This window comes from Castanea sativa, chromosome 8 (genome assembly GCF_040712315.1).
Source record: "Castanea sativa cultivar Marrone di Chiusa Pesio chromosome 8, ASM4071231v1".
Taxonomy (NCBI): Eukaryota; Viridiplantae; Streptophyta; class Magnoliopsida; order Fagales; family Fagaceae; genus Castanea; species Castanea sativa.
This window is the reverse complement of record NC_134020.1, coordinates 41580563-41596140: the sequence shown is the minus strand read 5'-3', so window position 1 is coordinate 41596140 and position 15578 is coordinate 41580563. Positions and strand designations below refer to the sequence as shown.

Genomic DNA, 15578 nt, shown 5'->3' with positions numbered 1-15578 from the left:
TATACAAATATGTTATTAGATGGCCATAATCAAAATCAAGACATGGATTTCATAGTTGAATCCAATATACCCAAAAGAAAAAGGCAAAAAAGTATTAGAATGATAAATAATGATTTCTATGCCCAAAAAAAAAAAAAAAAAAAAAAAAGAGAAATGCATTGCAATCCTAAAAGAATATAATCATCATCCTCATTAAGCATAGGACCATTATCATTAGCATCATTAGATTTGTAACGCTCATTATCTTCCTTTTATTCTTTATCTAAATTTGTACATTTTTAAACCTCTTAAATACAACCAGATTAACCTAGTTATTTAGCCAAATGATTAACTTAGATAAATTATGCAGATCTATGTTAACACATATATATCATATCATATCATTGAAACAGTGTGGAAAATAAATAACACAACGATATGATAACCCAAGAAAATCAAACCGGTAAAAAATTTGGGGAGGATTTAACCTAGCTATCCCCAAGGTAAAACGAATCCACTATGAAAGAATTGAAGTTTACACAATAACGACTTAGACCACTAACATCCTGTTGCTACCTCGAGTAAGAAACTTACTACCACAACCATGTGACAGCTCCGAGTCCACAGACTACTTCTTTCTCAGATCCACAGCATTCACAAGTACACCACTTGTATTTCTTGAAATTCTTTATGCAACAATTGAAACAATCACCAAGCTCTCAACATTAATCTCGATCTTGATAACTCTAAGTATATATGAAGGCAAATACCTCTAAATCTCACAAGAGATTCACACACACAGTATAAACAACAAAGACTCTAGAGAGCTTTTGGGTACAAAACCCTAGATCTACAAAAGAGGCACACTTTTCTCTCTCTTAAAAGCCTTTTAAAAACGTGCTTACGGTTTCCTTTATATACTACAAGAAGTAGACCTGAAACCCTAATCCTTAATGGGCTTGAACTGCTGTTTGGGCCGACTTAAAATTCTATAGAAAATTCCTGATCCACGATTCTCGATCGATCGAGTCTATTCCTCGATCGATCGAGCCTTACAGAAATAGAACAATAATTTCCTGCAATTACTCGATTCCAAACTTACATTAAACCAAACTTTGAACAAGTCTAAACCTAGATTAAATGTTTTGATCATGGTTTGCCAACACATTACATATTAAAGTTCTAATACATTAGTCCCTAAGGTCTTATAACCTAATAATCTCTCCATTTGGCAATCCGTGACAAAACACATCACAAACATAAAATGCTCAATAGAGTCTGTTGAATCTACTTGACAACTCATAAAGTTTCTGTTGAATCCCATACTTATAGGCCATATCCACTTCAATGGCTTGGGTAGCAGTGACTTTTCTTTTTGAGGGCAACATGTGAGCTTGTTCATGAGGTACAAGATCATGATTATGCTCCTTTTTAAAAGCCCACAAAGGTAGAACTGTTAGGTGACTTTGCTTAAAAAACAAAACTTAAGTTTGACTCTCCTGGACTTCCAAAGTATTTGATTTGCGGGCCATTACATTTGTGCGTGTAGGGATAAATGTACAAACTATAAAGGTTGGCATCTTTCGAATTTGCTTAAGAGCAAGTTGAACTGTATGCTTAATTTGTAATTGTGTATGGCATGTGCAAGCTAAACATAGTTGTCACATTGTCATAGTAAGAAGCATTTAATTTTTTGATAGGTAGAAAGAAGAACTTGAATTATATCTTAGATTTGCTTATCTCTCAAATTAGAAGCTCTTAATCTATTGAATAGAGCTCCAAGTTATTATAAAGACTCATCATTGTATGTAATTTATAACTTGAAGATTTAATATTATATAGATTACAGTACAAGATGTTGAAACCACATATATGAGAGGAAAACAAAAGATAGGATGGATAGACAAGATAACTAGCAATGGTAAAACATACTTTCAGGACGAATTTCTCACCAAGCGTGCCTTAAAAAATCAAATCAAATCCAAAGTTAGAAACTTGAAACTATAATGCTTTAAGTTGATGATACTTACATATTTGGCTCCAAAATACAAAACCATTACAAGAGGAATGAGACAATTTGTCATAACAGTTGCCTCTCAAGTCTCTCTCCTTGAGACATGGTTCCTGGGAACAAAATTTTCAGTAGGCTCAATAAAGGAACAGGTAGTAAGGGTGTTAAAAATGAGGAGCACAGAGCACAAGCAAGTAAGGTGCAACAGGGTAATATACTTGAATTGAAGAATGGTAATGTTGCAGTCGGAACAAGGGAGTATGATGATCAAGTGAACACCACAAAGACTATGATGGCAAGTGCTGAGGTATTAGAAACAATAGAAGCAGTGCCTTATCATCAAGACTTTATACATTAGACTGGAGCACTAAAGGCAATTGTACATGCCAGCTGGAAGTTAGTTACTGTAATTAGCACACGTGTATTATTAGTTTGGGATTAGTTTCATAACAGTTTTTTTCCATTAAATCAGGGAATTAGTTACAGGACTAGGGTTGATTGCTTCGGGTATAAATAGAAGTAGTGGCTTTGTATTTTATTCATTCTTTTGTACTCTCTATTCAGTTCCTTACATTAATAAGAATTTCAGTTCTATTTAGAGAGAGTCTTTAGAATTTTACAAAGGGCATACGAAGAAATTGAAAGGTGAAATACCCAAACCAAATTTAACCCAAAAATTAAAAATAAATTCACAAATCTTACACAAAACTCAGAATATGAAATACCAAATCAAATCTAACCAAAAGTAAAACCCAAATCCAATAAAAAGAAACACAGTTTCTCAATTGTCCATAAGTATTCTTACCAATAGCAATGGCAGAAGGTTTGCGGTGGCAGCTGCTATGTAGTAGTGATAGGCTGATAGCTGTGGCACATCGCCTCTCAAGGTTCTCGTTCAGCAAAGCTTGAAAGTTGAAACCTCTTCGGTTCTTTTTTTTTTTTAAATTTTTTTTTTAATGCTCTAACCAGATTAGCCATACTAAAATTAATTAACGACCAGGATTGAAGGAAGTAATATGAAAGGTTAAGATTTGAGTGGGTATCGTACCCACCAAAAAAAAGAGGGGTACGGTAAATTGACTCATTTCAAATGTTACTTACATCAATTTTTTAAATTCAAAAAATCCCTAAGTAGGAAAGAAACCTTACTCTGACGAATTGCAACGGATCTTCCTACTCCTCACTAACTAAGATCCCAATATCTTGTATTAGTATTAAAACCCTAACACTTCAATCAAAATAATTTTTGAAGAATTTTCTTCTATTGAACATGAATTTCTCCATAGTGACAAAGTTTTTCTCAAGAGGTTTATTAGCTTTTCTTTTATGTTTTGATGTGTTTTAATTGGTTTTTCAATGATGAACAGGGAGGAGGGTTACGTTTTTGCAATAAATTTAACCTCATGTAGATAAAGTGTTACTTTCTAATCACAAGTGGGAAAAATACAACTATCTTAAACCACATGTGGATTAAGTGAAATTAGCCCTAATTTTTTTCCTATTTCATACCAAGACGTTTGTCTTGGGTTGGAGGAACATGTAAAAATGTTTTAGAATGTTAAAGTAGAGAATAAAATAGGCTCCAAAAAGTTATTTTCATAAGCTTCTTTTACTACTAAATTATATATAAACCTTCTTTTTCTCCCCCCTTTTTGAGAAACTCATCCGAAAGTTTTATTTAGGGACGTGCTAAATTAGCACTTACGAAATCATCAATGTTTGGGTCAAAAAGTGTGCACTGACCCAAAGGTTGTTGCCAATATTACAATTTACACACACTTGGCTGAAGTATTGCACACTATTACACCCACTTCTCAACTGTTGCTGTCAATATTTATATAGCCTTCGCTCCATTTCCTCTCCTCCCAACATATCAACAACCCAATGTCTCCGCCATCTCCTCCTCCAAAAAGTTATTTTCATAAGCTTCTTTTACTACTAAATTATATATAAACCTTCTTTTTCTCCCCCCTTTTTGAGAAACTCATCCGAAAGTTTTATTTAGGGACGTGCTAAATCAGCACTTACAAAATCATCAATGTTTGGGTCAAAGAGTGTGTACTGACCCAAAGGTTGTTGCCAATATTACAATTTACACCCACTTGGCTGAAGTATTGCACACTATTACACCCACTTCTCAACTGTTGCTGTCTATATAGCCTTTGCTCCTTTTCCTCTCCTCCCAACATAGCAACAACCTAATGTCTCCGCCAATCTCCTCCTCCTCCTCCGCCTCCGATGTCATTGACTTTGTGGTGCACAAAGGGAACGGAGTAAAGGGTCTTGTAGATACAGGCCTAGAAACTGTTCCAGAGCCTTACATCCAACCTCTTGAAGAAAGACTAGACCCAACCAAATTCCAACCCGAGAATTTCATTCCCATCATCGATGTCTCAAACTGGGATGACCCAAAGGTTGTAGATTCAATCTGTGATGCTGCAAGCAAATGGGGTTTCTTCCAGATAGTCAATCATGGGGTGCCTCTGGAGGTTCTAGAAAACTTGAAGAGCGCAGCTCATAGCTTCTTTCAGCTACCATCTGAAGAAAGAAAGAAGTATCTAAAAGAAAACTCTCCTTCTGAGGCTGTGTGCTTGTGTACAAGCTTTAGTCCTCAAGCAGAGAAGGTCCTGGAATGGAAAGATTTCCTTAGACTCTCTTGGGTTTCTGAGGATCAGGCTTCTGCTTTCTGGCCTCCTGTATGCAAGTAAGGCTCTTTCGCTTTTCTTTATTTAACTAACTTGATCAAGGCATAATTTAGTAATTTACAAATAATACACTAGCCTCTAAGGCAATTCTATTTTTTTGATAAAAGTTAATAATTTATGTCTAGTATAATTTAAAAAAATATTTTTATTTTTTAAACAAATAAAAATGATAAACTTTAAAAATAAGCTGTAAATATAATTTCTTTTTGAACGTTTTTTTTTTTAATGTAATTACATTAAGAGTTCTTTTTTTGAATTTAAAATAAAAGTTATTATTTGATATTTATGACTTTATTTCTAAATAAAATTACCTTTCATTAATGAGATAATTTTTTAACCACATTAAAGTTTAATTGAAAGGGAAAAATCCTCTTATATATAGATGATGAAAAATACATATGGGATTCATGATTTTGTAAATAAAAATGTGATGGATTCTCTACATTTCACGCTAAGGTTTTATTGTTTTCATTTTTCGGTATTATGGTTTAAATACCGAAATAGTCAAAGAATCAAAAATAACCTAATTTCCCATTAAACCGAATAATCCAATGCTTTTTAAATTAAAACCATGATTGGTATACAAAATATCACTTTATTTATAATTTTAAATGACGTCAAAGTCTATACACTTCTAGAAAATACAAATTTTTTGTCCCACCTTGAATATTTCACTTTATATTATATAAATCAAAATCTGTTATATTGTTTCTTTTTCTTTTTCTTATAAAATAACCAAAGTTTAAAAATGAAGAAATGAAACACATTCTGAGACAAAAATATTATTCACTTTGAGATATGACTAGCATGTGGATGGGAATAAGATTAATTATATATTGTCAATAATTGTGAAAATTATATGTTGTATCCGGCATATATGCCGGGTACACCATATACCAGCTCCAATAATTGTAATTCTCCAAGATGGAAAAATCTCTTATGTGCCACGCGCATGAGATACCATCTCCCCCAATGTATAATTTGGGAATAGTGGCAACTTGATAATATTTTTAAATTTTAACAATTATTTCCTCTCTCTGCACCCCTCTTTCTATCATTTTATATTTGATCCCAAAATAACGCTAACGGCTTGAATTAAAAACCTTTTGAAAGCCATGGTTGTTAAAATCTGTGACGTAAATTACCAAGAAGAAAGCAAATTTCTTCGTATGTGTAAAACTTCAGTTATTGATGATTTATCTAAAATATAATCTGACCAAACTTAGTTAAAGGTTGTCAATGGTACGAGATTGATCATTATAATAAATAGATAATGAGACTTTATCTAATGTCTTAGACTCATTCAAATGAGTTGATTTTTGGCAAGCTATAAGATCGTTAGGATGACAATCTCAAGGGTTTGTCCAGTGGTTTGGTTTTCAGGTCTCGTATGATTCATGAAGTGCTACAGGTCTTTTAGCCAACACATATAAGACCACCCCCAAAAAATTGTCATGTAGTTAATTGGTATTTATCGGAATAGAAAAACCTCACTCATTGTAGATTAGTTAAAGAGTAATGATAGTCACACACTCCTTATTACATACTCACTATACACTGTCACATGGACTAAAATCGTGTTTTCAAAACATAATTTTGGTTAAAATTGTGAAATTATGAAATCAAGTTTTTAAACCATATAGGGAAGAAGCGCTAGAATATGTGAAAAAGGTTGAACTTGTGACCAAAAGGCTCCTAGAGGCGCTATTAAAGAGACTTGGTGTGAAAGAAATTGACAAGACAACAGAATACAAGTTAACGGCTTCACCAATTCTTAGCCTAAATTACTATCCCTGCTGTCCAAGCCCTGAGCTCACTGCCGGAGTAGGCCGCCACTCAGACGTATCAACCATAACAATCCTTCTTCAAGATGATACCGGTGGACTTTACGTGCGAGGAACTAGTGAGGATAGCTGGATCCATGTCCCCCATGTCACTGGAGCACTAGTCATCAACATTGGGGATGTGCTACAAATAATGAGCAATGACAAGTACAAAAGCATTGAGCACAGGGCAATTGCAAGCAGAAGCAAGAATAGAGTTTCGATCCCATTTTTTGTGAACCCAGGATCTGATGCCACTATTGGACCTCTACCTGAAGTGTTAGCAAGTGGGGAGACACCAATATACAAGCATGTTGTCTTCTCAGATTACTTCAAGCATTTCTTCAGCAAGGGTCACGATGGAAAGAAAACTGTTGAATTTGCCAAAATATGATACACTGACTAAATTTATATTTGCATTTGAACAAATGTATTTGGAAATTCAGATAATAAATAGCATTCTAGTTGCTATAAGTAATCTAGAGGATGTAAACTATTTATTGTTATCATTTTCTTATCATCTTTTATTGTTGTTGAACGTGCTATCGTTATGCTTTGTCATAATCTCCATTACTTTATGACTGACTGGTCACATTGTGCAGGATACTCAGTGTCTGACTAGAAGACTCACCTGGTTCTCTATTAGTTTTGTTCTCGATTAGTTTTGTCAAAAGAGAAGCAAATTTAGTCACCCATTCGCTAGTTAGCCATGCTAAACATATAGATGACGATGTTATTTAGATTGAGGATTCCCCCATCCACCAGCTCTTGAGGCTTTGTTTTTGGATTTATCGTTTTTACACAATGAATGAAAGTTGGATATGATTTCAAAAAAATGAAAAAAGAAGTCGGAGGTATGAATGGAAACACTTTTAACAGGTCCAACTTTTCTTTAAATAATCAAAAACTCAAGGTTTAATGTATTACCAGACTAAACATTAAGCGGAATTTTGTAGTTCCCCCAAAAAATAATTTTTTTAAATAAAAAAATGAATAATTTAAAGCAATAATTTATTGAGTGAAAGGCCTTTTATTAACACCTATAAAATAGCAAAATTGATGCCAACCATTTGATCTCCCATGGTCACTAAAACTGCAGACAGAAACCCTGCAACAATCTGATTTCATCAATATATGAGATTGAGATCCACCTTCATGTGCGAGAAATGTTAAAATAAAAAAACCAAAAAGCATTTGACCATTTATTCAAAACCGACTATAAATTATCAAAACTGATGCTATCTATTTGATCTCTCTTGGTCACCAAAAATACAGATACAAATGATAAAGCAATCCTATTTCAACAATATTATGGTAAATATAAGATTAACTATATTAAGATCAGAACGCTACATCTCATTACTTAACTATATTAAGATCAGAACGCTACTCATAGCATGAACTACTGAAAGCCAGCACTTCTTAAAAAGAAAAACAAATTACTGAAGACAAGCAACATTCATTGAGAGTAAGAGGCTATTCAATACCTTCTGTAAATTATCAACATTGATTCTATCTATTTAAATCTCCATTAGTCACAGAAAAACCTGATACAAGCGACACAATAATCCTATTTCAACAATACAACAATATAAGACATCACACACATGCACGCTCAAAGACACCCAAAAATAAATAAAATGAGAGAAGAAATTCAAAGGCAGGCAACAATAAAGACTTTTTGTTTAATAACTAATAGAACTCATCAAAATTGATATTATCTATTGACCTGTCACTAGAAATACAGACACAAACGAAACAAGAATTCTATTGACACAAGAATGAGCACCTAGAGAGAGAGAGAGAGCAAATGAGAGCTGATAATACACTCATGGAGACAAGCAATCCCCTTTTCTTGCAAAGGGTATTTCCCTGTACTCAATTGCCAGCAGTCACCACAAAATCTGCTCCAACCTACGGTAAACCGTAATGCCAAAAGAAAAAAAGATTACCAATTCTCATCCCACCCAGGGACTTCCCCTAGTTCTCATTTCTCTTTCTTAGCCAAGGCCTCCCCTTTGCAGTCACTCCCAGCAGTAACCACAAAACCTGCTCCAACCTGGATCGAAGTTTAAATTAATATTGAGATTGCAACCACAAGCATGAGAGAGAGAGAGAGAGAGAGATTACTTGGCAATCTTTCAAATTGACACGCTCTTGGAGCTGTACATTGCTACATATCACAGAACCTTGGATCGAGCAACCATCCCCAATGGTGACATGATTCATGATAACTGAATTAGCTACCTGAATACGAGAGGGACAAAAAGGAGAGTTGAGATGAATATCCGAGTCTGGTTCTTTTTTTTGATACTTTTCTTCTAATTTTCAGGAATAAAAAAGTCATCATTTCTTTACATTAGAACCAACTGACTTATTTAAAAATGAAAATTTACATATATTATGGACATAATTTGAAAATGAGAAGTTCAATTAGAATCAAACTTTCAATTGATCAAGGTACTTGGGCTTCCTTTAAAAGAAACCAAATCCCATTTGAACTTCGTTTAGAAGAACTTTACATATATCACAGTGATTCTTATCAAAGAAAGACAGGAATAGTTGAGCTTGTTCAAATAGGCACAAGTCTACGAAACCGTATGGCCATACTTATTGGAATTATGAATTTTTAGTTTAATAGGGGTACATGATAGTATGGGATTCGTAGTAGGCAAGAACCCCTTTTTGATCGAATGTGCTACCAATCCATTTTACCTCTTATTTCAATGTGTATTCCTGGAGAAGCACACATGCAAGACGTTTGAGCTTAATGCAAATGACTAAATATCTTGTTAAAATAATGGTATCATGATTAAATTCATCACTTCCTAACAACTTAAGATTTTGGAACAAGTGGTAGCTTATCATGGTATTAGAGCTCAAAAGAAATGGTGAAACCATTATTCTAACCATGATTTTATTTTTCCAGACCAGACTGGTTCCAGATTGAATCGGTCAAACCGGCCAATCCGCTCCAGTTTTTAAAATCATGATTCTAACACTTCTTGAGGGCTTTATCCAGAGAAAAAAAAAACAAAAAAACAAAAAAACAAAAAAACAAAAAAACAAAAAACAAAAAACAAAAAACAAAAAACAAAAAACAAAAAACAAAAAACAAAAAACAAAACAAAAAAAAAACAAAACAAAAAAAAAAACAGAGGCACACTTCTTGAGGGGAAGTTTGGTTCATGGGAGAGTTAAAACATAAAATGCTTATTAAGTGATAAAATAAAATAAAAATCTCCCTTTCCTATCAGCTTTAGTTTTTGAAACAAATAATAGTTTATCATATTTACTGCTTTACATGAATATCAATCAAACAAAGTATTCTTCTATGTATCAATCCTATTATCTAGTTGAATCTCTTTAATCATTAGCACTTATACAGAAGACAACCCCAGAGATGTCAATGAGGCGGTCAGTTATACTGAAGACTAGGCAAAACAAAAGCCCAAAAATATATATTGAAGTCAAGAGCCTTGTAGCTCAATTGGTTGGCACCTCCTAGTGCTTTCAAATGAGACATCCAGGGTTCAAATCCCCTCCTCCAACTATCAATTATTAAAAAAATTATTACATACTTTTCTTCCAGCCTTAATGATTAAAAGTTATCATACCTTTACATTAGAACCTATTCTGCAGTGGCGGCCAATAACAGACCGTTTCACACTACATTTGTCACCCATTTGTGAACCTTCCCCGAGCATGCAATGTGGTCCAACCTAAACCATCAAACCACTCGATAAGTACACCAAGAAATTATCTTAACATGGGATATAAAGCAATCACCTGAACCTTCATTTGACATATAATGTAGGTCAAATATTAAAGCTGAACTGATAGCGGTAGTTCCAATTTGTAGAGCATTCAACTCACGGTTGTTTTTAAGCCAAGCTCTGCTGAAGGATGGATGATGTTGTTTTGGGGAGAGAAGGAATACCCTGATAGATGACTAGCTTCTCCTATGACCTGACCAATTTAAAACAGAAAGTAAGTTCAACCAGATTAAGCTCAAAAAAAAAAAAAAGGAAAGAGGTGAGACCCAATAAAGGCTTTAACTGTAATTGACTCACATCCCGATTAATGTCACTAAATGCTTGAATGGAATTTAAGCGCATACAGTACTTGCTGTTGTCAGCAATATAAACACAGCATTTATGGGTTCTTTGAGTAGAACCATTGGTACCCAATACAGAGAGTTGATGAAAACTTGGAGTAGATGCATTAGCTAGGATCCCAGACAGAGTTACTTGGTTGCTCTGGGAATTAACCTTCTGGTTTCCATTTTCTTCTGCTTGTGGTGCACCATTTAACAATACTTCTGACTTCTAAAGGTCATAAAAGAACAATGAGCTGATTCAGAGACTTTAAGAAAGCTAAGCTTCCCAGAACAACTTAATATGCGGGAACTATATTGAACTAACCAGCTGGCTCCGGACAAGATAAGGCAAGACATCCAGCTTTAAGCTATGAAATGTATCCTTTTGATCTAGAACTTCTTGTAGAACAGACCTAAGAAATAATCAAGGAGCATATTCAATACTAAAATACATCCAACATGAATAATATGACCAAAACATCATTGGGGAAACAAAGACAATAATAGGTCAAACCTCTTGAATGCATACAAATGAGCATCCATAAGATCAGCTCGGATTTCCATCTACACAAAGAAAGAAAGAAAGCAAGAAGAAAAACGTTAGAATAAGGAGAATCCTGCAAAATTATTTCAATATTAGGCATTTAAAATTTTAATTTGGACATTAATCTTTTAAAATAGGAAAAGAAGGCCACAAAACACTAGTAGAACCAAGATCACCGAAAGCCCACTAGTTTTCAACTACCGGAAGAGGTTTGTCAATAGCAAAATGAAAAACATATTCACACAGCGGTACCTGGCCAACTGCACGGAGTATGCTCTTCTGTATTCTAATATCTTTCTCAACTTCAGCACCTGACAAGGGTTGCAAGATGCTGCATGAGAAACACAGAAGGCAACCTTGTAAACAAAAGAAAAATTTTGCAGATCTAAACCTGTAGCTATATATAACAAGAACTGTCTTGTGGGGTCCAGCCCTATGATGTTGTAGCGCCCTGGCTTCTTGGTTTTGTCTTTTCCAGTAGAGGAACCAGACTCTGAAGGTCCACTGACAGGAGCAGAGCTGAGCATTGCAGTCACTACTGCATCATGCCGTCTATGAGCAGCTGCCACTGCACCAGGAGGAACGTCAGAAACAAGATCACCACTCACAACCTGCAGATAAGAAACAAATAGTTGAAAAGAAGCAACTTTCTAGAGCAAAATTGCTATAAAGAATGTGTGCTAACCATGATGTCCTTTGCAGTCAGGTGGTGGGCAATGGCCCGGAGTGAACCAGCTGTTCCAACATCCTCTGGCACTGCAGCAACCTGCCACGTTAGAAAATACTTGAGCTCTATCTATTTGGAGTATCAAATTAGTACCCTGCAGAAAGACGGCCTAGAGCAGTGCTTCTTCAAAGCATCCTCAGACCAAAGTGACTCTAGGAAAAAGAACAAAGTAAATGATCCACACATGGAAAGAGAAAGCAGTGCTGTTTCCTTCAAAAAATGTAAGTACTAGACATTTTTGGGTAATAAACTTTGGAAGCCTTCATGCAGTGGTACCTGATTGAGGCAAGGTTATATGATTCTTTTTTTTCTTTTAAAAAGTAACTGAGGCAAGGTGTATATGATTTCAAACACTTTACAAAAATAAAAAAGCTTAAAACCTTTTTTTTTAATTAATTTGAGTCTTTAGTTTGGTTATTTAGGCTGATGTCTTGAGCTCAGTCCTGTGTAGGTGCAGGACTTACGTTTAACCTATAAAAAAAAATCCCTAAAGACTGTTCACCGTTGATAAAAAAGAATCTTTCTAAATCACTCCAAGGCAGAGAAGCCTTCAAGCATCTGAAATCCGCTAGGGTTGTAAATAACAGTGTTCCTAACTTACCGGAGTTATAACAATTGAATTTATCTTACACATAGCTTCTTCTCCTTCTCAAACATAATAAGGCTTTGATTAAAAAAAAATTGAATCTTTACAAGTCATGGTTCCCAATTATTATCAGCATCATATCTCCTATTACTACTCTTTAGACTTTATTTTTCTGCAATAGCTCTCGGTTCCACTGATTTAACAAGAATATGCATCACCACAACTCAGAAAACTTTACACTACCCATCCTCCATCACTTTAAAAACCATCTAGGGCCATCCCACCGCATTTCCTTCTACAAGATAGTCCATAAGCTTAAGATTCTTTTGGCTATCCTGGATCAGTATATCTCCAGAAGGTGGTGCAAGCTCTTGTATCATTGGATAAATGTACTTATCACCTAGGCAGAAACACTATTCTTATTGCTTTCTTGAGATTTGTGCTCCAAAAATCTTAACCCCTTTGTCTTGAAAACCTCTTCTCCCATCCTCCAAACTTGATTAAGTTTTCAAGTGCATGTGCTATGTTCAGAAAGATGTTTCCAGATAAAAGCACTAGGGTATTTCTCAAAAACTGGGCTATTTTTGTTCTCTTTTTCAACTACCCAGGTCAGAAATATGAACTGACTCAAGAATTAGAGCACATAAGCAATCAAATCAGAGTTTGGCTCTATTAATCCTTGAGGAATTCAGATGACCAAGTTGCTCATATCTCAATAAAATGATTAACCTCATGTTGTAAGGAAATTCATTGATATGTCCTTAACCTTTGCAACCTATCCTAGGCAATTACTAATCCTACATCCAAGTATCCCTTTCAAGCTTCAACCTTGCAGCAAGCTCCACCTTGGTTAAAGTTGTTTCAAAACACACTCCTCCAATTCCTAAATTGAATACAAGGCACAACTTTTAAAGCTAAGAAACCAAACAACCAAGTGTCAAGAATTTCAAAATTTAAGCTGATGAAATGCAAGAATTTCCCCAATTTGTGTACTTTTTACCACTAGATTCAACCTACTCTCACTATTTACTAGCTAATATTGAAACAAAATAAATGCCAAAAGATCATCCAATTACTTTAAACCTTCTAAATTCATCTTCCATGAGGATGTTAACCAAACACCGATTTTCTATACATCAAGATTAAGGTAAAATACATTCCATAAAGTTAAATAAGAAATTCTATCATTCATTAAATACCTCGACATGAAGACGATCAACATAAGCCCCCGATATCCAATTACCAACCAGAACAGCCGCCTCTTGCCCTTCAACAACCTACACAAATATATCTATAGCATATCAACAACTCCACACACTTTGAAACCCGAACACAAAACTAAATATCCACAATCCACACAATGTTTCTTCAAAATTGTCATAGTAATGCTCTGTTTGGTTACTGACAACCTACTAAATTCAACTTTGAATTGACATGTTTACAGAGAATTTAAACAAACAAATAAATAAATAAACGAAATTAGGGATGTAGAAGAAGCGTACAACGATGAGATCCTTAAGGTTACTTTGTTCCAAGTGCTCCAAAACGTAGGAGAGAACCGGCCGGTTCGCCACCGGAAGTAGAGCTTTCGGAACCTCCTGCATTCAAAAAAAAGAGTAAATTACTAAGGGAACTGTTTGATTCTCGGGAAAATCGAGGAAGAGAAAATTAAATGAAAGCAATTGTTATGGTTGAATTGGACAGTTTGATTTTAATTTGAAATATTTCTTCTTCGTCGGAGGAAAAGAAGTTGGAACCTTGGAGACGAGAGGGATGAGATTCTTGGCGGTTCCGCCGGCGAGAACTACCACTTGGAAGTCCATCGGAGCGAAGAGAGAGAAAGAGAAATCAGAATTAGGGGTTTCGTGGGGTTTCTCTTTTGTGTTTTTTCTCTTTTCTGGTATTGGAGGAGTGTGATCAGTGTTGGTGTGTGTGAGAGAGATTAGTCATATACTAGTCAATGAATATACAGTTTAAGGAGAGTAATACAAACGGGGATGTAGCTCAAATGGTAGAGCGCTCGCTTTGCATGCGAGAGGTACAGGGTTCGATCCCCTGCATCTCCATTTTTTGCTATAATGTTAACATACTGTTGCCTCGAATTAAACCTTTTTTTTTTAATTTTATTTATATAATTATTATATTTATAATACATAATTATAATGTGTGTTGCCTCGAGTTTAACCTTTTTTAATTTTATTTATATAATTATTATATTTATAATACATAATTAATATTACTGCAAGTGAGTGTGACACATCAAATTACACAATCATGTTTTATTGTTTAATTATTAATTATAATTTTAATTAATTTCTTTTTTATGCTTTATTAGTTAATTTCTCTAATTTTTTATTTTTTATCAAAATTGCACATTTATATTAATTTGTTCCATTATTTGTATTTATTTAATTATTAAATTATTTAGAACATTGTCAATGGTCATTTTTACAATAATCCTACAGGTCCTAACAAAGCAATGCCCAAATTCTTTGTGCGCCCATTATTTCTACTCATGACAATTTTATTTTTATACATGGTCCAAATCCATTTATTTTTATGAGTAATTGAGGAAGGGTGATTTGGGGATAAAAGGGGCTTATTTGGGCCTGTTCATTCATGAACCTAAACTTGAGTTTTACAAAGTGAACTTGGAACACATGTAAAAGCTAAAGGTCCATGATCAAGCTCTTGCACTTGCCCCAAACACAACTAAAAAATAATTATTGTGAATTCCAGTTAGCTCAACTAGTAAAGTTTATTATTTTTTAATAAGAAATTTGAGATTCGATTATTGTCTACACCAAAAACTAATTGGTGTCTTAGAGGGCGTTTGGATAGCAATTCTGTGCGTCCACGTCCGCGTTTGCTTCTTTTTTTTTCTTTTTTTAACCCAGCCGCAAGGTTGGACTTTTCAACCATGAACAGTGCACAAATGCACTGTTCATGGGTCCCACAAATTTTGCTTTTTAACAACTTTTTCATTAAAAATGGGTCCCACGTTACTATTCACACATTTAAAAATTATTTTGCTACAGTGTTTTCAGTTTTCAGTTTTCAGTTTCAGCAAAATAAGTTCTATCCAAACGGACCCTTAGTCTGAT

At 34.5% G+C, this 15578-nt stretch overlaps 2 protein-coding genes and 1 non-coding gene across 3 annotated transcripts; 2 read left to right on the top strand and 1 right to left on the bottom strand.

Moving 5' to 3' along the window:
* Positions 1-3857: 3857 nt before the first annotated feature.
* On the top strand, positions 3858-7056 carry LOC142606751 (feruloyl CoA ortho-hydroxylase F6H1-3). The gene is made up of 2 exons (XM_075778084.1): positions 3858-4694; positions 6339-7056. Exons 1-2 carry the CDS (start codon positions 4192-4194, stop codon positions 6910-6912), a joined length of 1077 nt encoding a protein of 358 aa, XP_075634199.1. The 5' UTR covers positions 3858-4191; the 3' UTR covers positions 6913-7056.
* Positions 7057-8196: 1140 nt separating this feature from the next.
* LOC142608159 (uncharacterized) lies at positions 8197-14400 on the bottom strand. Its single transcript, XM_075779873.1, has 13 exons — positions 14232-14400; positions 13977-14072; positions 13674-13751; positions 11847-11927; positions 11553-11772; positions 11414-11472; positions 11132-11181; positions 10943-11030; positions 10592-10846; positions 10395-10487; positions 10136-10240; positions 8649-8765; positions 8197-8577 (listed from the first exon to the last, which is right to left on the bottom strand). Exons 1-13 carry the CDS (start codon positions 14295-14297, stop codon positions 8506-8508), a joined length of 1380 nt encoding a protein of 459 aa, XP_075635988.1. The 5' UTR covers positions 14298-14400; the 3' UTR covers positions 8197-8505.
* Positions 14401-14467: 67 nt separating this feature from the next.
* Positions 14468-14540, top strand: TRNAA-UGC (transfer RNA alanine (anticodon UGC)). The gene has a single exon. It is a non-coding gene; the product is annotated as a tRNA-Ala (tRNA).
* Positions 14541-15578: the final 1038 nt, after the last annotated feature.